General features: G+C 38.8%; 2 protein-coding genes across 4 annotated transcripts in view; one reads left to right on the top strand and one right to left on the bottom strand.

The window, feature by feature from the left end:
• Positions 1 to 154: 154 nt before the first annotated feature.
• CCDC125 (coiled-coil domain containing 125) lies at positions 155 to 26048 on the top strand. Of its 3 annotated transcripts, none has more exons than XM_087443375.1 (12): positions 158 to 569; positions 5005 to 5328; positions 7803 to 7861; positions 9102 to 9188; positions 10026 to 10103; positions 10862 to 10947; positions 15915 to 15997; positions 18064 to 18179; positions 19197 to 19304; positions 20455 to 20629; positions 24051 to 24181; positions 25006 to 26048. In XM_087443375.1, the coding sequence occupies exons 2-12, from the start codon at positions 5019 to 5021 to the stop codon at positions 25312 to 25314; spliced, it is 1542 nt and encodes a 513-aa protein (XP_087299501.1). In that variant the 5' UTR covers positions 158 to 569; positions 5005 to 5018; the 3' UTR covers positions 25315 to 26048. The 3 variants fall into 3 exon arrangements, with proteins under 3 accessions (XP_087299502.1, XP_087299501.1, XP_087299500.1); XM_087443374.1 differs by having other exon boundaries at positions 4979 to 5328; XM_087443376.1 differs by lacking the exons at positions 18064 to 18179; positions 20455 to 20629 and having other exon boundaries at positions 155 to 569; positions 4979 to 5328.
• Positions 6010 to 26348, bottom strand: part of CDK7 (cyclin dependent kinase 7) — a 61705-nt gene continuing 41366 nt past the window's right edge. Inside the window, exon 12 of the mRNA XM_087443377.1 lies at positions 6010 to 6209. Within this exon, the coding sequence (XP_087299503.1) occupies positions 6025 to 6209 (185 nt within the window). The 3' untranslated portion in view covers positions 6010 to 6024. The remainder of the gene's footprint in view (positions 6210 to 26348) is intronic.

Genomic DNA, 26348 nt, shown 5'->3' with positions numbered 1-26348 from the left:
GTCTAGGGGCAGCCCTGCGTGTAAAAACATAAATAGAAACCTGTTTTCTCTTTCAATTGTGTCCACCAAATATCTTTGGAATGCCTGTTTTGCACAAGCAAATGAGACAAATATTCCCTGCGCTAGGGGTGTGTGCAATCGAAACCTTAGTCAGGTAGGAAGTCTGTTGTTAGTGCCATCCAGTGGATTCCGACTCCCAGTGACCCTGTGTACAGCAGAGCGGAACCCAGCCCATCTTTTTCCGGTCTTTTTTCTTTGCCATCCTCTCTCTCACCTTCCGGCACTGTATCAGACAATGCTCCCCTGCTATTCCTAGGGTTTTCATGGCCAGTTTTTTTGGAAGTGGGTGGCCAGGTCCTTCCTAGTCTGTCTTAGTCTGAAAGCTCTGATGAAACCTGTCAGTCGTTAGTAACCCTGCTGGTATTTGAAATTCCTGTGGCAGAGCTTTCAGCGTCACAGCAACACGCCCCGGTCACAGTACAAGACACGGTGATGTGGTTCCCTGACCAGGAAATGAACCCCGGGCAGCAGCAGTGAGAGCGCCGAATCTTGACCACTACACCAAAAAGGTAGGAAGTAAGGATTATTAAGAAAGTGTAATACAGAGCTAGGAGGGCTCAGAGGTAGGAGAAATCACTTTTGGCCCACGGGAGTCAGAAAGGCTACTGGAGACAGTGACGGTCATGAACTGAGGGGGACCTGAGAGGACAGAGCATTCCTGATGTGGAGAATGGTACCAGCAGAGGCTTGAAGGTGACCAAGCTGAGGGGGCCTGGGCACAGGTGCAGTCCCTCTTACGTGGAAGCACAGATCCTGCCCCGGGAGTACTGACAAATGAAACAGGGAGTGAAAACTGAAATCTCCTTGTGGAAAACAGGGTGACACTTACTTTAATTATATATGCCATGGGAGCCATGGGATGTTGTAGGGCAAGAGAAGGACATCACTGGATCTGTGCTTGGAGATGATTGACTTGGCAGCAGTGTGTAGTATGGCTTAGAATAGGTCAGGTAGGAAACTATTGGTTTAGCCCAAGAGACGTAATGAGAAATTCAGCCAGAGCTGTGAAGTTAATGCGCAAAGAAGCATATGTTTTTTTTTTTTATAATTTTATTTATTTTTTTCCCCCCAAAGCCCCAGTAGATAGTTGTATGTCATAGTTGCACATCCTTCTGGTTGCTGTGTTTGGGACGCAGCCTCAGCATGGCCAGAGAAGCGGTGCGTCAGTGCGCGCCCAGGATCCGAACTCGGGCGCAGCGGATCGCGCGCACCCAACTGCTAAGCCACGGGGCTGGCCCAAGAAGCATATGGTTTTAGGAGATTTTGTGGACCTAGAGGACTTGGCAACTGAAGGGACCAAAGAGAGTATAGAGGAAAAAAAAATTCCAAAGGTTTGGGTCTGGGTGTTTTGGAGCATGGTTGATGCATTTGCAAAAATAGAGGACTCAGGAGGAGACGTGGGAAGAGGTTGGGGAGGATAATAAATTTGTTTTTGAACAAGCTGTGTTTGAATTGCTGGCAGTACATGCAGCTGGAGATGGATATTTAAGAGTGTTTAAGGGTGGAAGACAAACATATACAAAAGGGACAGGAAGAGGAAAAGGAGCATGAGCAGGCAGATATGAGGCAGTCGGGGACTCCTGTGGGGTAGAGGAGCCGAGGTGGACCAGGGGCCTGGGTGTCAGTAGTGTCACAGCTTCTGCAGAGGCGGAGGAGGCTGAGATCTTGGATTTAGCAATTAGGAAAACACTGGTCACTTTTCTAAGAAGTGTTTTAGTGGAAAAGTCAGAAGATTGCCCACAGTCTGCAATCTCTTCATCCTATGGCCTTTCCCAGAGCACTGGGCCAGGAGCCAGAGATCATGGTTTCTAGTTTTGGCTCTGCCACCACCTGAGTAATTTTGGGCAAGTCATGTATGTCTGGACTGGCATAGGAAAACACATCCCATAATAAAACCAAAAGAACCCTTTTATTCCTAGCAACTGCTAATAGGTCAGCTAGTTCCATGGGACATACTTTGGAAAATGCTGATATAGAACCAGAATTTGAGAGTTCTAAAGAACCAAAAAATCTTATCCAATTCCTTCATTTCACAAATGAAGAAACTAATACTCAAATTCTAATTCAATAAACATTGATTTCAAATATATTATATTGATGGTGCCCAAAATAACCCTATAAAACAGTTTTGCTTAACCCATTTTGGAGATTTGAAAACAGGCTCTAAGAAGTTAAAGGACTTGGGCCGGGCCCCGTGGCTTAGCGGTTAAGTGTGCGCGCTCCGCTACTGGTGGCCCAGGTTCGGATCCCGGACGCGCACCGATGCACCGATTCTCCGGCCACGCTGAGGCCACGTCCCACATACAGCAACTAGAAGGATGTGCAACTATGACATACAACTATCTACTGGGGCTTTGCGGGGGGGGGGGAAGGAGGAGGATTGGCAATAGATATTAGCTCAGAGCCAGTCTTCCTCAGCAAAAAGAGGAGGATTAGCGTGGATGTTAGCTCAGGGCTGATCTTGCTCACCAAAAAAAAAAAGGAAGAAGTTAAAGGACTTGCCTAGGATCACAGAGCAGCAAGTGGTGGGGTAAGATTTGAACCCAAACCTCCTGAGTCAGGGCTTCTCTCTCACACATTCTGCTGCCCCCCTGGTTGTCAACACTGAATGCATTTAAACTGGTTGAATGGAACATTAGTAACTTCAAATATTTTCCCTTTCTTAGAAGAAATGTATTCCAAAAGTCAAGTGTAATTTGTACTGCATTACATATTCATATTACTATCAGCTTATAAAAAGTGGGAGAGTACACAGCCAACAGATTCCAAAGTTACATTTTAAAAAACAGCAGACCATTGGACTACATGGAAGCTCATTACGTTCAACTCTGAACAGCAGGAAGAAGTACCCATGATGCCTGAATATATGTGGCGCATTAAAAAATATTTTTAGCTAATCCCTCGATTGCTTACTCTTTCCTCTTACTGCTTTTTTCCTTTGTGTTGACCAATTCCATTTTCTTCACTGCTGGCTGCCTAACCCTGACCACACCCTCCTTAACAGAGGTGTACGGTTGCATTTACAAGCAGGAATCTACTGCTCTAGAGGGGAGACACAGCCTCTTAGGGATTATTCTTTGATTCAATAAATAATCTCCTATCTACCTTGACAAATAAAAATAGACAAACTTACTTATTTAGGAAATAACCTTGTAAAAAAACCAAGATGATTTTATAAAAATTTGAGGAAAAGAATGAGTCCAATAGACCCTGTTGAATGTTGCTCCACTAGCTATTTTATTTTTTTTTTTTTTAAGATTTTTTATTTATTTTTTGCCCCCAAAGCCCCAGTAGATAGTTGTATGTCACAGCTGCACACCCTTCTAGTTGCTGTATGTGGGACTCGGCCTCAGGATGGACAGAGAAGTGGTGCCTCGATGTGCACCCGGGATCCGAACCCGGGCCGCCAGCATCGCAGCGCGCGCACTTAACCACCAAGCCACAGGGCCGGCCCTCCACTAGCTATTTTAGACTTACTTTCAGTTCTATTTGGTGTCATAAATAATAGAAACTTGGTTTACTCTGATATTAAGCTCATTGAAATTCTCCATATGATAGAAAGCAGCAGCTAAGACTGTATCAGTGGCTCTGACCACTGGGACAGGGGTCTGGATTCAGAATCTGGTTCTTTCTCTTGTTAGCTGTGTTAACCTCTCTGTACTTCAGTTTGTCTACTCTTAAACAATAATAGTACAGTAGTCGCCCCTTATCCATGCTTTTGCTTTCCGCAGTTTCAGTTACCTGCCATCTGAAAATATTAAATAGAAAATTCCAGAAGTAAACAATTCATGCGTTTTAAATTGTGCGCCATTCTGAGTAGCATGGTGGAATCTGGCCATCCCGCTCCATCCTGCCCTGGTCGTGAATCACCCCTTTGTCCACTGTATCCACGCTGAATACGCTACTTGCATGTTAGTCACTTAGCCATCTTGGTTATCAGATTGACTGTCGTGGTATCGCAGTGCTTGTGTCCAAGTCACCCTTATTTTACTTAATAATGGCCCCACAGCACAGGAGTAGTGATGCTGGCACTTCGGATATGCCAAAGAGAAGCCACAAAGTGGTTCCTTTAAATGAAAAAGTGAAAGTTCTTGACTAAATGGAAGGGGAAAAAGTCCTATGCAACTGTCTGGGGGAAGAGCATTCCAAGCAGAGGGAACATAAAGCTCTGGGCAGGAAGGCCTGGCACAGTGGAGAACACTGGGAAGGCCAAGGTGGCCAGACTAGAATGAGGGTGGCGGCAGAGATGAGCCATTGAAAGGGCCTTGGCTTTTACTCTGACTGCATTGGGAAACAGTGGAGGGTTCTGAATACGGGTGTGGCATGATTTGAGAAAGAAAGAGAGGGAGGGGCACCTTCTTCTCTCCCACCAATCACTGTCCCAAATAGAAAACCTCTGCTAATTGTGTCTGCCCAGAAATAGCGGACGAACCGAGTGGAGCTGTAGGAGACTGTAGCAGCCCGGAGCACCTGAGGTGGATAAGGGGCCGTGAAGGGACAGAGGCAGGATGGTCTTAGTCACTGGAAGTTTGGTTTTTCAGAGACTTTGCTGAATTTTATATAGCTCTTAGGCTTGTGAAAATCAAACCTTTTCCTTTATAAGCTCGTATGTCAAGAGTGTTCTGTTTCCTTGGCAAAGGCTGACCTGCTTTATTGTGATGAGTAGATTATTGGAATCGATAAAAGCCCTTCCTGCTTCCTTACAGTGCACTGCAATCTTTGAAATAAGAAGTTAGATTTTTTCCTTACCTAAAAAGCCCCAAAATGTTAAATACCTTGAATGGGATTGCAAGTGGCGGTTGTGTTCTGGTGCATCGCTGGGACAGTCATGCTGCATAATACAGAAACTTTTCTTTCCTGGAAAACCCAATTTTTATCATAATGACGGCTTTTTAACTACTGTTTTTCTTAACCACAGATAATCTCTTTTTCCTTATGGTAAAGACGGCATCTGACTGATGAGCAGGGTGGCGAGGCCGCCGAGTGAGGCAGTGGTGCAGACCTGGGAAACAGAGGAGGATGACATGGCAGAAGGCGATTTAGGGTATGGCCACGGAAGAAGGCCCGGCAGTGTTTATGAAGTGCAAGCTTCACATTTATTTACATCTAGGAAAAGATCAGATGGAAAGAACTTTAGCCCTCCCCCATTTATGAGAAATGGGGAAGAAAAAAGTGGTGCCATTGTTCAGTATTCCCAGCATAAGAGCTTGCAAGATACATCTCCTGAAGGGTCCAGAATTTCCCATTACAGACGACAAAGTAGCACCGGTAAGAAAGCCTAGTGTCCTCTCCTCCTCCTTCTCCCCGTGAATTTTATCAACGCTGTCATCCTGTCAACACCCAAAAGCGGGTCACCATAGTGGATTTTAGAAATTTATATTTATTCATTTCTTAGGATTGGTGATAGTACAAAAGTAATTGATGTTTCTATTTCCAAGTATTGTAAAATTGCAAAGTACAGTAGTTATATGCTGCATTAATACCTATTTGTTAGTGATATCAGTAAATGACTGCCTACCTTGGTTTTTTTGTGATGTAGTGGTATGCTTCATTTATCCTTTTTTTTTTCTTATTCCACAAATATTATTGGGTACCTATCAGGTCTCCAGGACAGTTGTAGGCTCTGAGAATAACATCAGGGAACAAAATAGTCAGAGGCCCTAATGTCATGGAGTTCACATTCTAGAAAAAGAGACAGAAGATAAACCTACAAAATCAACAGCTATATAATATCAGTCAGTGGTCAGTGAAGGGATAGTGAGTGATTGGAGGGCCAGGGTGCTGCTATTTCAGGCAAGGGTCAGAGGAGACTTCTCTAAGGAGGTGACATTTGAGCACCAGAATGAATTGATGCCCAAGCCAGGTGCTTATCTGAGGAAGGAGTGTTCCGGACAGAACACATATGCTTCCATTTATTTTAGGGATATCATGAAATCCTCAAAAATTATCAAAACAAAATTAATATTAATTTATTATATCCAAAAATAAATTATGCCTTAAATTAAGGAAAGAAGAAAATTCAGAATCATATTGTGATAGAATGTTACAACTCCAAAATGATTGGGAACCCAAGGATAAGTCCATGTCTGCACTGTGGCACCGCTCTCGTGTGGCTGAATCTTTTGTAATCCACGTTGTAAAACTTCCCCCTCCAAAGTGGAACAAACACAGATTAGAACAACACAAAATAATTTTAAAAACATGGTTTCAGATTTACAAAAAACATGTTGCAGCTGGAGATCTAGCCCCATCTTTCAAAATCTTTCTTGAAATTAGGATGGGATTATTTATATATTTTTCTTCAAATTCCTTCTCATGCATAGATGATGGATACTGTTTTGCAAGCAAGATGTTGAAAACTGGACATGATGCTAAGATGCCTTTGTAAAAACATGAGGAAACCACTGGGATATAAACAGGATGTAATAGTAATAGTATGAGCTCCTATTTTGTTGGGTTATGGACTTTTGTCTTTTTATCAAAATTGATATGATTCTAGGTAAGAATATTGTATTAGTTTCCTATTACTAGTAGGTAATTTCCAAATTACCAGAAATTTAATGGTTCAAAACAACACAAATTTATTATCTTACAGTTCTGTAGGTCAAAAGTCCAAATCAGGTTTCACTGGGCTAAAATAAGGTGTGGGCAGGGCTACATTCCTTCTGGAGACTCTAGAGGAGAATCCATTCCCTTGCCTTTTCCAGCTTCTCGAGGCCGCCTGCATTCCCTGGCCTGTGGTCCCTTTCCTCCATCTTCAAAGCCAGCAATAGCTGGTTGAGTCTTGCTCATGCTGCATCTCTGACACTGACTCTCCTGCCTCCCTCTTTCACTTATAAAGACTCTTGTGAGTACATTGGACCCATCTGGGTAATCTAGGATAATCTCCTATCCCCAAGCACTTAATTTAATCCCACCTGCAAAGTCCCTTTTGCCATATATTCCCAGGTTCTGGGGATTAGGATGTGGACATCTTTGGGGGCCATTATTCTGCTTACTACAGGTATTAACAGAACAAAACCTATCATTGCCAGCCCAATGTCAGCTTTGCCCCTCCTTGGAAACCTGTATCAGCAGAGTGAAAACATGATTTAGGTTTTGCCTTCAGTACTGTCGTGTTGGTGAAAGAATAGCAAAGAAAAAAGTTTTTTGAGAAATTTTTAATGTCCTTCAAAATATTCTTTCTAAAATTTTTTTCTTCCTTTTATTTCATCTTATCCTCTTGTTATAATTTACCACTTTAATGTTTTTCCATTGCCAGTGAGACTGAAAGGAAAACGAAGCTCCTGGGAAGCTCAGTTTCATGTCTCAATTGATCACATTAAGGAGAGAATAATTGAAGTTACAGGAGACTTCTAGTCACTCTCCTTGGAAAGAAATTAAATTCAGGTTATTTCTTAGATATTCATTTCACTATATTGATCAAACTTAAGCCAAACACCAAAATTTATTTATTTCACTCACCAACATTCATGTTTTTTAATATTGTGTTTGGATGTAGTAATTAACCAATTTATTAACAACAGTTTTATTTTAGGGTCCTTTTTTTAGAGTCTTTTTATTCAAAAGTATGTGTCTTTTCATTTGTGAAATGTTTTAAGGTACCTATTTTTATCATTATTTGGTTTATTATGATTATTTCCTCTTTGCAATTTAGGAGAAATCTGTACTTGATATTTTGTAAACAAATTTACTGTCTTTAACTAGTTAAAGAAAATATTCAATTTTTTTTTCCCTAATAGGTTCTAATTCAGAATTGTCAAATGTAGAATTAAAGCAACGTCTTCAGGAAACTTTAGAGGTAGGTACTCTGGCTAATAGAAAAATTCTCATGTGAATAAAGTCCACTGATAGATATTTTATGTAATGCTAAAATTGTCTGAAAGGCAAATATTGGCTTTCCAGATAGTCCTGACGAGCCACAATCTGAAGTTCATACCTTTCGACTGGCCTCCTCTGCTTCTTATCCTCCTCATCTCTCAGAAAAGCTATTTATTTCTCCTTTTGCCCCTAATCTTCTACTACTTCTCTAATCTCCCCCTGGAGAAAACAGTTCATCACTTCCTTCCATCTGTCTTCCCTGTATGTGCGGCTGGAAATAACCTGACTTAAAAATTTCACCTCCTTGAATTTAGAAGACCAGAATGTATCCTCGGTGGCCTGAGGGGCCGTCCAGCCTGCTGGGAGGAGGAGTTTCTGTGAGGGGTGCCTATCTTTAGGGAAACAGAGAGCCCATCTTAGTGTGTGTTTGCGACTCTTCTGGTGAAAGCTACTTGATCAGTTTCCTAGGGCTGCCGTAACAAAGTACCACAAACTGGTGGCTTAGAACAAAAAAATTTTTTATTTCTTTCTTGTTTCTGGAGGCTAGAAGTCCAAAATCAAGGTGATGGTTGGCCATGTTCCTCTGAAGCGTCTGGAGGAGAATCCTTCTTTGCCTCTTCCTAGCTGGTGGTTGCTCCCGACAATCCTTGACAGTCCTTGGCTTGTAGCTGCATCACTCTAGTCTCTGACTCTGTCATCACATGGCCTTCTCCCCTGAGTGTCTGTGTCCAAATCTTCCTCATCTTTAAGGATACCAGTCATTGGATTGGGGCCCACCCTAATCCATATGGCCTCATCTTAATTACATCTGAAAAGACCCTATTTCCAAATAAGGTCACATTCACAGTAACAAGGGTTAGGACTTAATTATCTTTTTGGGGGACACAATTCAAACCACAACAGCTACTGTAGCTATGTGGATGATCATGTGCTTATTTTATGTGGTCCAAAGATTTTTTTCAAGCTATTAGCTGTGTGGCCTAGATGGGTAAAGGCAAAAGATTTGGGCTTTTAGTCACAACTGGCACCTGATGGTGAGGCTCTCAATTTTAGCGTTTCTGGTCCACTTATAAACCCTAGAAGAATTTCCAATCTCATTTGTAAGGTCACAGTGCTTTGGGTCAAAGTGCATGTTGAGCTTAAATGTAAACCATACAAACTGATCATTTTGGGTTGCAAATCTTGCAGATGGGAAGATTAATTTTTATTTCTGTCCTCAGGAGGTAGAAATTTTAAAAACTGAACTTGAGGCATCTCAAAGACAACTTGAAGGTAAACAGGAAGCAATGAAAATTCTTCAAAGCATGGTAAGAACTTATTTTTAAACTTTCATCACTTACACATTTAAGTAATAAGTGGTATGGTTTTAGCTTTTAAAACAGAAGCAGCAGTGCTTAATATAATTGATTTTCTTTTTGAGGTATAGATTTTTTTTAAAGCTTTATTGAGGTATACTTTACATGCCATGAATTTCACTCATTTTAAGCATACAATACAATTCATTTTTACTAAGCTTAGAGTTGTGCAACCATCACCACAAATTTTAGAACATTTCCAACACCCCAAAACAGGAACCTCATACACGTTAGCAGTCACTCCTGATCCCCATCCCCAACCCCAGACAACCACTAATGGACTTTCTGTCTTATCGAGTTGCCTTTTCTATTTCATATAAATAGAATCATAGAATATGTGTCTGGATTCTTTTGTATCTGGCTCCTTTTAGTTAGCATGTTTTTGAGGTTTACGCGTGGTGTGGCTCGTGTCAGTACTTTCTTCCTTTTTATTACCAAATAATAGTCCCTTGTATAGATACTGTATAGCACATTTTGTTTATCCATTCACCACTTGATGGGCATTTGGGCTTCCACTTTTTGACTATTATGAATAACACTGCTATGAACGTTCATGTGCAGGTCTTTGTGTGGAAAGTTCATTTATTCATTCTCACATTCATTGGGAAAGAGCTAAACCATAGTCTTCTGACTTTTGAACTCGCAAACTCTCCACAAAACGTGGTCTCTGTGGAAACTCTTGTCTCAAGTTAATTTTCTATTGTTTTAAAATGAAAATATGAACTTCACCATGCATATAGGAGTGATTAGAAATTTAATTTATACTGATACAGTTTTTATTTTTCTTAGGCAATATTTGGCAAAGCCACAAGTCACACCCAGGCAGTGCTTCAAAAAACTATGGAACAAAAGAGATCCTTGGAGAAGGTATTTGCCACTTTTAGCATGGACTTGTTCAACCTAATAAGCTTTCAAATAGCATTTGCTTAAAATCACCATACTAATGGATATGTCATTTGTGCATCCCCTCTGCTAGTGGTGCTTCAATTTCAAATGGCCACTTCCCTTTTGGTCACCTCACTTTTCAAGTGGTCCTTTCATTGGTCACTTACAATCCAAAGTAGATTGTCACATGGGCAAAGAATTAAGGTTTATTTCCCCATTTTAAGTTATTAAGAGGCCTGCCAAACTGACATTTCCTATTTTCTCCTTTTTTCTTTTTTTCTTCCTCTGCTTGCCTGGCAGAGCCTGCCTCTCTCTGACCATCTCATCATCACTGAAAAAGTAGTTAGAAGTCACCTGAGACAGTCACATGTCTGTGCTTGTTGCACCCTCCCTTGCTGGGACTGTCCTGGGCTCAGACCCCAGGAGTGTATTTTGCTTGTGGGGTCTGCACGGGTTGGGGGCGGGGGTGATGAGAAATCTCACTAGGTTTGGGCCAGCAAATTTTGAAGCTAAACAATCTGAAATGTTTCCTATGATAAGTAAGCTTTGGCAATGGTTTTCTGAGTGCTAAAGAGGCCTGTTATATGTGTTTATGAATGTCAGAGACTCTTTGAACAATAATTTTTTTCTCTTTAACCTATTTCTGTGAAATGACTAAATAATTTATTTCAGCTATTCACAATAGCTTCAAGTGATTTATTTTAGTAATTTTCCATGAAAATGCTATTTTCTTTCTATAGGAAATAAATGCCTTGCAGTGGGAAATAGAATTTGATCAGAATAGATTTAAAAATATAGAGGAATCTTGGACCCAAAAATATGACAGGTTTGTATATTATTATTCCATAGTTTTTCTCTGGAAATCTTTAAAATGTGTGTAATTCAAATATAGCTTAGGCTTTCGTCCTCTTTGAGCTCACTATAAATATTATAAAATTCTTATTGGTTATCCACTTACCAGTTCCATATTTTTCTGTTAGTGTTAATTTTTTTAGAAAAAATTATGGTATAAACTGTATCTTAAAATATAGTGTAACAGTCATGTTTTCCAAGTTATTTTAGGATTGGCACTGTTTTTTCAAACAGAATCTTTTGAGCAACACTTTTATTAGTGGGAATTTATTTAATAACTTTAAATTATAACATACATTTATTATAAAGTCAATCCTTGAGAAATTGTTTTGATATCTGGGGTTATAGATGGCATTAGTACCTAATTTAATTTATTCGTTAACTTTTAATGTGAGATAATTGAAGACTAACAGAAAAGTTGCAAGAACAATACGAAGAATTCCTATATATCTTTCTCCAAGGTTCTCCAAATTTTAACTCTTTACATTTGCTTTATCATTCTTTCTCTCTTTCTTTCTCTCTCTTTGTAGTTAAATATATAGATGTAGATAGAATTTTTTTCCTCAACCGTTTAAGAGTAAGTTGCATATATAAGCCCTATTGCTCTAACTACTTCAGTTCCATTTTTTAAAAAAAGGACATTCTCTTTTATAACCATAGTATAATTATCCAAATCAAGGCATTAACCCAATACTATTATTTAATCTACAGACCTTATTTAGATTTGCCAATTATCCTAATTATGCCCTTAAAGCAAAAGAGAAAAAGCTTTCCCCTGCTTCAGGATCCAATCCAGAATCACACATGGCATTTGGTTGCCATGTCTAAATTTTAGTCTACTTTAATCTGAAACAATTATTCAGTGTTTCTTTGTCCTTGACATTTTTTGAGGACAGGCCAGTTATTTTATAGAATACCCCACAGTGGGGATAGCTGGTGTTTCTGGATTAAGTTTGGGTTATGCGTTTTGGGCAGTATTATCATGGAAGCAATGTTGTATTTTTTTTTTTGATTATTTATTTATTTTTTTCCCCCAAAGCCCCAGTAGATAGTTGTATGTCATAGTTGCACATCCTTCTAGTTGCTGTATGTGGGACGCGGCCTCAGCATGGCCAGAGAAGCGGTGCGTCGGTGCGCACACGGAATCCAAACCCAGGCCACCAGCAGCGGAGCGCGCGCACTTAACCGCTAAGCCACGTGGCCCCAATGTTGTATTCTTAGTGCATCGTATCAGGAGGCATGTGATGTTGATTTGTCCCATTCCTAGGATGTGAACCTTGAACACTTGGTTCAGGTGTGGTGTCTGCCCTCTTCTCCACTATAAAGTCACTGTTTTTCCCCTTGTGATTAATAAGCACCCTGTGGGGAGATACTTTGAGATTATGTAAATGTACTGTGAGTTACACTTTCACCCACTAGTTTTTACATCTACTGATTATTCTGCCTGAAGCAATTATTACTACGATGGTTGCCAAATGGTAATTTTCTAATGCCATTATTCCTTCTACATTTATTTGTTGGCCTTTTTGTGTGTGTGTGTGAGGAAGATTAGCCCTGGGATAAGATCCGTTGCCAATCCTCCTCTTTTTGCTGAGGAAGATTGGCCCTGGGCTAACATCTGTGCCCATCTTCCTCTACTTTATATGAGACGCTGCCACAGCATGGCTTGACAAGCGGTGCGTCGGTGCACGCCTGGGATCCGAACCTGCGAACGCTGAGCCACTGAAGCAGAGCACACAAACTTAACCGCGTGCTGGCCCTTATTTGTTGGCATTTTACTGTAGAAAAGAGCTTTTTCTTCTCCCCCTTTGTTTACACCAATATGAATTCATGGATTCGGGCATTATTCATTGGGTTAAAAGCCATTACTATCATAATTTCTTTTGATGCTTAAAATTTTCCAACTTTGGTGAATGGGAGCCCTTTCAAGTTGTCTCCTATGGCTTTTTGACACCTCCCTGTTTTTCCTTGAGCACTTTCTTGCTTTCTGGTACAAAAGCTATCTAGTACAAAAAGATAGTCTAGGCCAGTTTGCCTACCATATTAGGCATTTCTTCAAGGATCCCTGGTTCCTTTTAGTGGAAAATGGGGTTTAGAAATCAAGATATGAGTGCTAGGTGTGCTCATTGCTACTGGGGAATCCTTGTTAGAAGGTCCTCTTAGAGGACAGACTGGAAAATACACACATACACACACACACACACACACACTCTCTGACACATACATACACCTCTCTCTGTCATCTCTCTCTCTGACATTTATCTGTCTGTCTGTCTATCTATCTATCTATCTATCTATCATCCATCTGTCAGTCTATGCAAAACCCTGAGTTCATACCCATATCTCTAAGTGCAGACCGCCACCACAGGGTTCATTTTAGCCTTGCCCTTTCCACATTTGTAACTTCCACAGTGAGAAACCTGGCTCTTATTACCCAATATGTTTACTAATTTGTTCCATCAGAGAATATGCAGAAGGTAGCTTTAGAATTGCTAACACATACCACTGTAAAATCAAACCTACTATACTAGAGTTCAATATTTGTTTACAGTTTTAGTTTTAGCCTAAGGGGATATAATCAAAATACTGTGTTCAAAACTTGTTAATTTCTTTTTTCCCTTCATTATGGTTATGCTAATTCATTTGTTTCTATTTATTCTATTTTAGGGTTTTTTTTTTCACTATCCTTGACTTATTTATCTTGTTTATCTTTGACTTTGTGAAACACTGACATGCTTCCCGATGTCAGAACTATTTAGAGAGGTATGCCCAGAGAACTGCCCCTCTCCCCCCATCCCCTCTACCCCATTCCCAACCTCCTACCATCCTTCCTCCCCCTCACCACCTGTAGACAACCAATCTTATTCTTTTCTGATTTATCCTTTCTGTGTTTCTGTTTGCACAAATGGGCAGATATACATATATTTACTTATTCCTACTTCTTTCTTACACAAAAGATAGTTTACTATAGAGACTCTTTTGCACTTTGTTTTATCCGTTTAACAATATATCCTGGAAATCACTGCATTGTGGGGATGTGCCATACTTTACTCAACCATTCTCCTATATATATAGGCACTTAGGTTATTTCCAGTTGCAATTATAAAGAATGCTGCAATAAATAACCTTGAGTTATATACTTTTGTGTTGTTGGAGATGTATTTTCAGGGTAAATTCTCAGAAATAGAATTGCTGCGTCAAAAGGTAAATGCATATGTAGATTTATTAGATGTTGCCAAATTCCTCTCTAAAAGGCTTGTACCACTTTGCATTCCTAACAGAGATGCATGAGAGTGCCTGTTTCCCACAGCCTCATCAAGAGAACGTGTCATATGTTTTAATTTTTGGAAATCTGATAGTGTTGTTTACCCATTTGGGGCTTTTTTAATATTTTGTTTTGGCTGCACAGAAACCAGAAAATTCTGATTCACATGCACAGATTTCCATTTGGTCAATAGATTGCCTTTTAGGATGCTCTTCAATTAAGCAGAGCTGACAGAAGATGCTTTATTATGAGGTCTGCACAAAAACAGTTAACAAGATAGCAAAGTTAATGCGTTTGAGTAGGTTGTTTTTTAAAATTACAGTTTACCAAGTAGTTTAGGTGGATCTAATAAAATGTTTGTGAGCATCTGAAGAATTTCCTCATAACCTTAGAGTTATTCAGAATTCAGTTTGAAAATCACAGACCTAGAGTCTTAGGAAGAGGCTGTGCTAACAAAAGTGCTTTATTTCTCAAGGGCTACAGACCTTGCTTGAGAAACCTATTTCACATTTTATTAATTTGTTAAATAATTCATGGAAAAAGAATGCCTTAGATTTACATTTCACTTTTAATTGAGAAGATTTAGCTTCATGACCACCATTTTAATGATCTGAGGCCAATTCAGACCAGAGCATATAACATTCCTCACAAACATCAACACAAAATGTTTTGATAAGTATTTTATTAAAAGTTATAAATTGACCAGATGATCTGGCTACTGTTTTTAATTACAAAAACAATTTTTTTAAGCCTCTGATGCTGGGCAGTTTAGGAACTCTTGTAATTCAAATTTTTATTCAATAGATAAAGCTCCCTATGTATCTTTTTAATTTTGCTTTTTTTGTGTGTGTGTGAGGAAGATCAGCCCTGAGCTAACATCCAATGCCAATCCTCCTCTTTTTGCTAAGGAAGACTGGCCCTGGGCTAACATCTATGCCCATCTTCCTCCACTTTATATGGGACGCTGCCACAGCATGGCCTGACAAGTGGTGCCTCCAGCAGCGGAGCGTGCGCACTTAACCGCTACACCACAGGGCCGGCCCCATCTTTTTTAAAATTGAGATATACACTGTATTAGTTTCAGGGGTACAACATAATGATTTGATATTTGTATATATTGCAAAATCACCACCACAGTAAGTCTAGTTAACATCTATCACCATACATAGTTACAAATTTTTTTCTTGTGAGCAGAACTTTTAAGATCTACTCTCTTAGCAACTTTCAAATATACAATAGGGTACTATTAACTGTAGTCACCATGCTGTACATTACATCCCCAGGACTTATTTATCTTACAATTGGAAGTTTGTACCTACTCCGTATCTTTTTATGCAAGTTTTTGAAGGTGGCCTAAGCATATAGTTTGTGTTCAAATGGTTATTAAGTTGATTAAAACTTTAGTAAAGAGAATGAGTATTCAAAATGGATGCCTGAGAGGTATTTCTGATTCTGATTCTATCTCAACTAAGTATACAGAAGGGTTAAGAATATGTTCAAAATCTTACCACACTGCTTTTAATTGTTTTTGTTGTGTGACATATATAAATTCTAGACTGTTTTAAAGTAGGAAAAATTATATTTGTGTTTTTGTGTTTTAATTATGGGATAAAAATATTCTCATTCAACTACTAAGTATTAATGTTTTAGTTATTTGGAGGGTACTTTTTTTCCAGGCTAAACTGTGAAAATGCAGTCCTCAAAGAAACTTTGAAACTGAAAACAGAAGAAATTAAAATGCTGAAATCTGAAAATGCAAGTAAGTAGAGTGGTATTTTGATGACTCTTTAAAAATATTATGTTACAAGATGTTTTATATAGAGTGTCCTATGTTAAGAACACATATCAATAGACTAACTGCTAGTATTTCAAAGTCATTTATTTAAAGGACAATAGAGAGGAGAAATGCATCATTTAGGTTTTTTTAAGTTAAAATTTTGAGGTGAAATTCACATAACATAAAATTGACCATTTAATAGTGAACAATTCATAACATTCATAATGTTGTGCAACCATCTAGTTCTAGAAAGTTTTTATCTCTCCAAATAAAACCTCATACCCATTAAGCAATTTCTCCCCATTCTCCTTTATCCTTTAGTTTTGTTTTGTTTTCTTTTTTGTGTGAGGAAGATCAGCCCTGAGCTAACATCCATGCTAATCCTCCTCTTTTTGCTGAGGAAGACCGGCTCTGAGCTAACATCTATTGCCAATCCTCCTCCTTTTCCCCCCCAAAGCCCCAGTAGAGAGTTGTATGCCATAGTTGCACATCCTTCTAGTTGCTGTATGTGGGATGCCGCCTCAGCGTGGCCAGAGAAGCGGTGCGTCGGTGCGCTCCCGGGATCCGAACCCGGGCCGCCCGTAGCAGAGCGCACGCACTTAACTGCTAAGCCACGGGGCCGGCCCCGTATTCTTTAGTTTTTATACTCGTGTAAAATAAAATGGTAGAGCACCTGATGTTTGCAGAACCTGAGTAGGTGTGTTTCATTGGGACACTAGAAGGAAAAGTTTGTAATTGTATAGTTATTCAACATTATTTTCTCTTAGAAAAGTGTCTTCTATGACTTTATTACTAAAACAAATATTCTTAATTTTTCAAGATATTATTTGACTCATTAAGAACTTGAAATTTTTCACATATATGTACACACACACACACACACACACACACACACACACATCCCTTATATAATGAGGCACCTTATGACAAAAGTTAATGAAAGAATATTAAGGAGTTTTAAGAATACTAAGGTGGTACCAACTTTTTGTAAAATTTTAAGAGAAGATGTTGATTCTCTCTTCTTAATAGAAGCAGAAACTTCTTTAAAATAGCGGAAACTATTTTAAAGTGGTGGCTTGAAGGGGACAAAATAAGCCCTGAATCAGGTCATGGGCCCAAGAGAGGCACTACAGTGCACTAAGTGACTTGTGGCAATGCCCCTGCATGAGAAGTGCACACACAGATGGTGCTTCTCAAGCCCAGTGATTTGAGCAGATGGAGATTTCTCCTGTGTTAGCTTAGGTCTTGGGACAGAAGCTACTCATAACCACAAGCCCTCGCCCTTCCTTCCTACCACTCCACCCTGACACAAGAGGGGAAAAGTTACTGTTTTCTGCTTTCCAGTAGATAGCAGGACTTCTCTTGTTCTCAAATGATTTATTTTTCTCTTAATAGAAAAATCTGATAGAGTTTGGATAGCTGGTACATTTGACATAATACATGAGATCTTATTATCTAGTTATCTCACTAACCACAAGATCTCTGAATAACTAGCCTGTGTATAAGTTTTCTCTTTGAAAACCTACAAATTTTCCAAGAGCAAATGAAGACCAGACTTCAGTTGCAAAGTTAAGATACTCCCACATTAAAAATAATAACATTTTGGGGCTGGCCCGGTGGTGTAGTGGTTAAGTTCGCATGCTCTGCTTCGGCGGCGCAGGGTTCGCAGGTTTGGATCCTGGGCACAGACCTATGCACCGCTTGTCAAGCCATACTGTGGCAGGTGTCCCACATATAAAGTAGAGGAAGATGGGCATGGATATTAGCCCAGGGCCAATCTTCCTCAGCAAAAAGAGGAGGATTGGCAACAGATGTTAGGTCAGGGCTAATATTCCTCACCAAAAAAAATAATAATAATTTTATCTACAGTTATTATCTCGATACCCACTATTCTATCAGACAGATTTTCTGGATGGGGCCAGATTTTGTGGGCAATGGCAGCTGTATATGCATTGCTTGTAAGAAATGAGTATATGATGTTGGGTATAACTAGATTAGGTGAGGCCAGAGTCAGACCTCATAACACTTTCTTACATGGCCCTTCCTAGTTTTGAATCAACAGTATTTGGAGGCCCTCGCCATGCTTGATATCAAACAGCAGAAGATGGCTCAGGAAAACACGTGCCATGATAAAAGTGGCTTCTCAGAAGTTAGAGGTCTTGAGGTAGGTAAGCAGGTACGAAAGTTTAGCAGAAGGGAAATTTTCTACTTTCTTTTTCTTTCCACCATCGCTGTCTGCTACATGCTCTAGGATAGTACCATACCTAGCAATTGGAGACTGAGTGAGAGAGGCCCATGGGTTTGCCCAGGTGAGTTCTTCAGCCGTGCTGGTATCATACCCTTCATGCATGACATTCTTAGACGTTAGGGGATGTGCTAGCCACTCTGCCCCTTTTCTTATTTTTACAGTTTTAGCAGAAGCTATGTTAGTAGTGTTTCACATTACAAGATCAGAGAGTCTTTTTTTTTGGGTGGAGGGTTGATTGTTTTCCTCATTGACATTAAAATTCATTCATCATTTCTGAGTATGCAAGTCTCCCTGGTACAGGCTGGCAGTAATGAATGCTGGGCCACAGGGCCACGCCCAGGGACAGGAAATCCATGTTGTGGATGTTAATATTTGTTAGGTCAAGTTCCTGCCAAGTACTCAGAACTATAGGAAACTGCTGCCAGGTTAAAGGTTTTGGAGAGTGAAAAGAAGGAAAGAAGAATTCCTTTTTGTTTTTTTTTTGTTTTTTTTTTTTTTAAGATTTTTATTTATTTTATTTTTTCCCCCCAAAGCCCCAGTGGATAGTTGTGTGTCGTAGCTGCACATCCTTCTAGTTGCTGTATGTGGGACTCGGCCTCAGGATGAACGGAGAAGTGGTGCCTCGATGCGCACCCGGGATCCGAACCCGGGCCGCCAGCATCGCAGCGCGCGCACTTAACCACCAAGCCACAGGGCCGGCCCTCCTTTTTGTTTTTGATCCAAGTAACAACATTCTTTCCTCATTTGTAGTTAATTTCCATTTGGATCCCAAAATCCTGGTCTACGCTTTCTTCTTTTTGTTTTCCTTTCCGGTTTCTTTGACTCAGATGCTTGAATAGAAATGTGCATTAGTATGTGTGTGTGTGTGCCCCTGTGTGTGTGCAGCTAGGCAGTGTGACACTTAGTCACAGCATAATGCTTTTGGATTTGAAGCTTGCCATCCTTGGAGCCTGCCTTTGTCATGGTCCCAGAGGGAGCCCCTGTTCCTGTGCCAAAACCGCAGTGACTGCTCGGAAAATGCTTCTGCAGCTCAAACAAGAGGTATCGAATTACCAAAACAGTAAAAGCTTTGGTTTTGTTTTTCTATTAAAAGTAGAATAAATGGAAGTATCTGCAATAATTAGCTTTAATAGTCATTGGCTATGGAACTTATAATTTTATACGATAGCATTAACATATAAACTGGATTTTGTTTACATGGTTCCAAAATACAAATAGTACTTGGCACAATATTGTAGCCAAGTAAAGTTATTTGCCTAAGTTTGTAGTTAATATTTCCTAAATTCTGTTTCTTTTGTCTGTACATGGCCCTAAAATTACTATATATTAGAGGGAAAGGTGCATTTATGCTTAAAATCATTAGGATCCACAACACTGATTAATGGGGAGATAAACATGAAGCTTATTAGAAAAGCAGCAAGGTACAGTGGAAGGAACCTTTATACCAGGCAGACCTAAGTTTGAATCTTAGCTCCATCATTTTCTAGCTCTGTGGCTTTGGACACATAAGTTAAATGGCGGGTAATAACTAGTTTGGAGGGTTGTTGTGAGAAATAGAGGAAGTAGACATATGTTTTGCACAGTGCCATGCACATGCCTGGTGTTAATCAAATGATAGCTGCCATTATAATCAGGCTTTAATAACAAATACAGTACATGGACCATAATTTTAAAAAATATTTTACCTTTATTGAAGGTATGAAATTTAAAATATTCAGAGTATACAGGAAAGCTAACAGCTAAACATTAACAATTCATTAGGAAAAGCATAAGATTACATAGGTCAGAGTCAGGGTCAGCTATGGGAGGTATCTGAAAGATGATATGCATAATTACTTTCAGTGGTATTGTTTGGAATGGCCCAAGCAGAATTGAAATGCAGCCATTGGCATCCTCCCTTTTTCCTCTTTGGGCAGGACACACGCAGGGCCTGTCTAGGGTAATCAGGTCCAAGAGTTGGATTAACAGGGAATTGACAGCAGAAGGGAAACTTCTGGTAATCTAGTTCAGAGAGAGCAGCTACTGCAGAAGAGAATCAGCAAGTACTAATTAGTTTAAGCAGATGAAATAGATCAAAGACAGTAGACTCATGCTAGACACAGAGACTGCATTTGCTAATCTGACTCAGCATTGAGGCAAGAATTGTTCTGGTTTTGCCTCTGACACCTCTCAAACTTTCTTTCAAAACCAGTTGGAACTTTTGCAGAAGAGTAAAGAAGAAGCTTACATAATGGCAGATGCATTCAGAATTGCATTTGAACAACAATTAATGAGGAAAAATGACCAGGCACTAAGATTGACACAAATGGATAAAATGTGTAAAAAAGCAACAAAATGGATAAATTGGAAGCACCTTAAAGAGGATGGTAAATATGAATTATAATGGCAATAATCAGGCATAATTTCAGTTGTTTTTGGTTATAATCAGAGTTGATTAAGCATAGTTAATACGATGGAGAATATAATTAAAATTTCATATATCATTCTGATTTATTTAAAAATTTAGCAACTATGGGAAAAAGGGAGTCATTGGATGTTACATATGCAGATGAGTTATTGGGATCAACAAAACCATAAAATAACAGGAGAATCTCTTTAGTACTCTTCTATTTCATTTAAACAAGACCATGTTTAGTGGAAAAAATTGATAATCAGAGCACTAGATGATTAAAGGGAAATTGCAAAGAAGGAAGTAATATTGAAAATGAGTGAAACCCAACATTAAATGTATTTATTTAATTACATTTTATTGAAATGTGTGATTCTGGAGAGACATTGCAGGGTAGAGGAAAAACCTTAAGTTGGACAAATTAATGAAATATTCTTATAAAAACAAACAGAAGTTAAGGTTTAGGTTTTGGTTCACAAGCCTATCACATGTCCACGGCCATTTTTGAATATCATTGTTTACTGCAAACAAAATATATAAAAATGGCATGAGAGAATAAAATTACAATTGAAGTAGGTCCTCTAGTTTAAACAAAGTAGCTGTTATTTTCTAGAAATTTTAGTTTCTCTAAATAGTCAATATCAGTTTTCATTTATCAGGATTATGCATAGAATTCATATTGCTTCCATTTAAAATTCCAATTAAATTCCAATTTGAAACCACTATCAGTCAAGAAAGATTAAAGTGAAGTTTCTAAGAAGTTTAAATGTTTTAATATTAAAATTTAATATAGACGACTATATTTCTAAATATTTCCTAATGTCAAATCTCTAATCCTAATTCCAATGTCTCATTTTCAGATGAACTTCAAAACTAATAAAAATCTTATAATATTAAAAGTGAAACTTTAATAGTAGACACCTATTTTGTTTGAAATATTTCTTTTCAAATATTATCTATTAGTAATAGTGTACAGGTCAAGTGTTGTGAATTTTAGCTTCATTAACTAAACTTTGTCCATCTTTTTGCTAAAATGGTAAGAAGCAGGGAAAATAAAAATAGAATAGAAATAATAAAAATAGAAGTAGTAAACAAGAACTATGAAAGTAGGTAAAAGCAGATCATAAAGGCTATATATTTAGTGTTCATCAGATGGAAGTCAGGGCAAAAAGGGAAAATATGTTTCTCAACTTGCATTCTTAAAGAGGCATTTCACCTTGTCCTGAAAGTAACTTCTAGTCCTCTGACATGAGACTTACAGATGGCATTGAGCAAATATAATGGCTAAGTCCAATAGTCATTTACAATAAATACCAAACTATTATTTATATGGCTGTTTTCTATAATAATCCCTTGATAAAAGCTGAAGGTATCAAACTTCATGTCAAACTCAGGGTAGGTGATCTGCCAGGGAATTAAGCTAACAGTTCATGTACATAGCCTTTTAGGAATCGGTGGAAAACATTAAGAATATCTAGTTCTGTCACGGACAACAAATGTGTAGGTGATCTTCCTCAGGCACCTCTTTTCTCTGCCAGGCCCTTGACAGGAGCTGGATTGCAAAATTTTTAAAGGTATACTCTTTGAGGACAGCGTTGGTGTTAATGAAGGCAAATCCCTCTGGAAATCTGATCTTAATTGTTTTGATGGAAGGTTGGGAGAAGAGTGATGGGAGAAAGAAGAAAAGAAGGGGAATGCCTGTCACCTGCATAGAAGGCCCCCCAACTGTGCATGGAGGTTGGCCATAAGGATAGTGCTATATAGACAAAGCTGGGTTTTTTTAAGAGGTAGATTCATATTCATTTCAGCACTTGAGTATGTACTCATTTTATATTCCAGAATTCCTGGCTTTCTTAGCCATTGACAATCCTCAGGAACTTTTCCATAAAAAATATGACTTGAAAGGTAAAGCTCTTAATCTTTGTTTTCTGTTAAGGCACTGAGAGAGACTGGAAACGGAATTTAAAATAATTGATTTATCTCTGAAAAGCCTTTACAGTCTGTAGCAATTTCAGCAGCTCTTTGTGAGTTTCTTAGTGACAAGACTTGGATTCAATTTATTAGTATAGTTCAATAATCTGAAGAGGTGCAGGATGAGTGTTACAGGTCATTTTCTTATGGTTGGTTAACACTTAAGGTATCATCAACTTTTCTTCTTGATATGGCACCTTAGATGAGTTCTGACAGATAGGTTATAAACATATTTCTTTTTTTTAGACTGAAAAGAGACAGATTCATCCACTCATCAAAGGTGATGAGCGCATCAACTTGTCTGGCTTTTCGCCTCTGCCACAGTTGTTCACGGAAGAGGTCAGGGGTGAGCCCCAGTCACTGCAGTTTATCAGGATTGGAAAGGGACTTGTCCCTTATCTGCTCTCAGTTTTCTATTAGACCATCCATAGCATTCCAAAACCATTCTTGAAATTTTCTTCGTATAAATCTATAAATTTTGTACCTTCTGCCACAAACTGCATCCTTTCTATGGATGAAGAACATCACTGTACATATTTCAGGATGTGAACTTTTACACATTATGTCAGTACCTGGGCTAGGTGTTGTCACAACTGTGCTGTTACTTTTTTTATGGTAAAATATACATAAAATTTACCATTTTTACCATTTTTAAGTGACATTAAGTACATTCACATTGTGTAACCTCACCACCATCCATCTCTAGAACCTTTTCATTTTCCCAGAAACTCTGTTCCCATGAAACACTAACTGTCCACACCCCCGTGACCACCCCCCCAACCCCCGTGCTCTATTATTAATGGCATAGCAACCCTGAGGCATAGGTACTGTTATTCTCATTCTAGAGATGAGGAAATGAAGCTCAGAGAACTTGTCCAAGGTCATACAGTTACTGTGTGGCTAAATGAGGATTCAAGTTCAGGTCTTTCTGGCTCTGAAGCAGAGTTTGCAGGGTTCAGAGGCCACCTGTGGCCTGCAGACATATTTTGTTGGATCTGCGTAAGTGTCCTCAAATAATGTGGGTATGTGACTGACATTTAGAATTGGGAGATTTCACATACAAATCTGGATTGCTGGCTCCTCTGGAAGACTGAAATGATCTGGTAGCATGGGCTGCATTCTCTCCCAGAGGGCAGCCATGATTGGGGCTGAGGAGCAGCTGTGTGATGAGACAGCAGCAGGCAGGGCGTTGCTCTGGGTTTTCACAGTGGCCCTGTCACCTGCATTTGCCGTCCTGGCTCTAAAGTCTGTGCTCTTCCCACTACACTGTGCTGTCTGACTCACTTATGCTAGAGGTCTCCTGAAGAGGACAGCTTCCTGACTGATTTAGGAATGAATCAGCCTGGGTTCATACTTACCTCTTTTCCTGGAAGTACATCAGTGAGTGTCTTTTTATGTCTTAACTGGATTTTCATGTTCAATTTTAGGATTACCATCACAAAGGAGTAAGAAGACCTTAGGGCAGAAACTGTTGGGTATGCTCCCTTCAGAAAACAGTTCTAGGAGGATTGAAGAGCAGGATAATCCTCAGGAAGGCTTTACGATGCTAATAGATTTGGTTAGTATCTTCGCTTTCTTTTTGTTACAGGTTGTGGTTATTCTTTTTGCTTCCTATTAATTCAACTCTTCATCACTCCATACCTTTATGCCCTTTTCCCAGCTGAGGTACCATCCTCCAGAGTTATGATCTTCATCTCCTTAAACTCCCTGCGTGTTCTTCCCACTTCTCCCATCCATGTTCTTCCTGTGCAAGTGTAAAACTAGACCTCTGAAAAGAGGGGGCTCCCCGTCGTTACCTCGACACCTCTGTCATCTACTCTTACACTACAGTTTATGACAAGACCTTCTTTTTATTCAGGAGTTTTTAAAGTGTTCAAGGCACTTCCTCACAATGATTGTATCCTTTCGTCATTACCAGAACCCTGAAATCAGTCCCGTTATCCCCATTTCATAGATGGGGGATAACTAAGAGACTGACGTTATATGAACATACTTACCTATAGAAGCCTGTTAAAGTTATCTGCATATGAATATATAAAAGTTTTTTATATATGTAACTTCAACATTCTTTTACAGAAATAAGCATGTTGATATTATATATACATATATACACACACACCATATATATATTTTCCCCCTCTCTTCAGATAACTTACAAAATTTTCAACAGAAGGAATGCTGTTTTCTGTTCTTCCTTTAAAAAAAAATCCTCAGTAACATGTAGCATAATGCTTGGGAATCAGTGGACACCTAATTAATTTATTCATATTGACTGACGTGACAGATCAAAGATTGAACATTTTGATGAAATACTTCTGACTCTAGTTCTCTATTCTGTGGTTTACTGACTAACCGGCACATTTTTAATTTCTGTGCATGCAGCTGAATGATAAAGAAGAAGCTTTGGCTCATCAAAGAAAAGTTAGCTATATGCTTGCTCGGGCACTGGAAGAAAAAGACACTGCTTCAAAGGAGAACAGAGAAAAAAATCCTCTGGAAGACAATTTTCCATTAAAAAACCCTTGGCAGAAAACTTCAGAATTCTCTGTTTTGCATGATCCTATACATTCAAGTGCTCAAATTTTTAATTCTGTGGGCTGCATTTGTTCAGTCCAGTGCCTTCATACAGATCAAAACTACACAAGAACTCTTAAAAGATCCCGTTCTTTGCCATCAAATATCATGTTTTGAAGACAAACCAGTTGAAATTAGAACTGAGAGCTATTTATACCAACAGACTTTGAAAAAGGATTGTGTAAATGTTGCCACATATTCAGAAGTTGTATGGTTTCTGGGTATTTCTAAATTTTAGGAGGCAGCTTAAATACTCCAACATTTTCTACAAGAAATTTATTAGTATTTTGTGTTGACATACTTTATTTATAAATTACTATATTTTATGAAATTTTTAGTATTTGCCAACATGTTAAAAACAAAAAAATAGTGGTGCCAGCCCCATGGACTAGTGGTTAAGTCTGGCACACTCTGCTTCAGCAGCCTGGGTTTATGGGTTCGGATCCTGGCATGGACCTACACCACTCATCAGCCATGCTGTGGGGGCGACCCACATACAAAGTAGAGGAAGACTGGCACAGATATTAGCTCAGGGCTAATCTTCCTCAAGCAAAAAAAGAGGAAGATTGGCAACAGATGTTAGCTCAGGGCGAATCTTCTTCAGAAAAACACAACAAAACAAAGAAAAAAAAATAGTGAATTTTGAGAAAAACAAAAAAAGTAAAAAAAAAAAAAATAGTGACTTTCGAGAAAAACAAAAAAATATTTAACTATTTAGACTGACTATCGGGATCAGTGACTGGCTGGCTCAAGCAACAATATAATGTAAATTAATGCTCTAAGAGATAATGCCTAGCAGTGACTGAATGTTAATTTTTGAAATAAATTTATCTTATTTGTGTTTTTCAGAATTTTTCATTTGCCATATAAAGTTTTAAAATAATTTCCTTAAGTTAACTTCAATAAAAAAATTATTATGGTGGGACACTGGGGGAAGTATATTCAAAGTCATTGCTAGTTACCTTCATGGTTTCTTTTTTTGTCGGAATGGTGACATCTTGTAGCCAGATCTATACAGAATTCTGGCACTCAGACCATTCTGAATTACCTTCCTGGTTTTGACACTGAATTTTAGGCCATTTAATTTTATCTCCTCTTTCTGTAACTATTACATAGTAATCATCTTTAATACCTATTGGGAATATTCCTAT

This window comes from Ceratotherium simum, chromosome 18, assembly GCF_057802395.1.
Source record: "Ceratotherium simum simum isolate JZ-2026a chromosome 18, ASM5780239v1, whole genome shotgun sequence".
In the NCBI taxonomy this organism is placed as follows: Eukaryota; Metazoa; Chordata; class Mammalia; order Perissodactyla; family Rhinocerotidae; genus Ceratotherium; species Ceratotherium simum.
Note: the sequence above shows the minus strand (reverse complement) of the source record. Positions and strands in the feature narration are given on the sequence as shown.

Excerpts from the sequence above, each read along its gene's own strand:
- CCDC125 (XM_087443375.1), top strand. The coding sequence starts at position 5,019 with ATGAGCAGGGTGGCGAGGCCGCCGAGTGAGGCAGTGGTGCAGACCTGG. Across the intron at positions 10,948-15,914 it reads TGGACCCAAAAATATGACAG|GCTAAACTGTGAAAATGCAG; the intron begins GTTTGTATATTA and ends CTTTTTTTCCAG. Across the intron at positions 20,630-24,050 it reads GAAGCACCTTAAAGAGGATG|GATTACCATCACAAAGGAGT; the intron begins GTAAATATGAAT and ends GTTCAATTTTAG.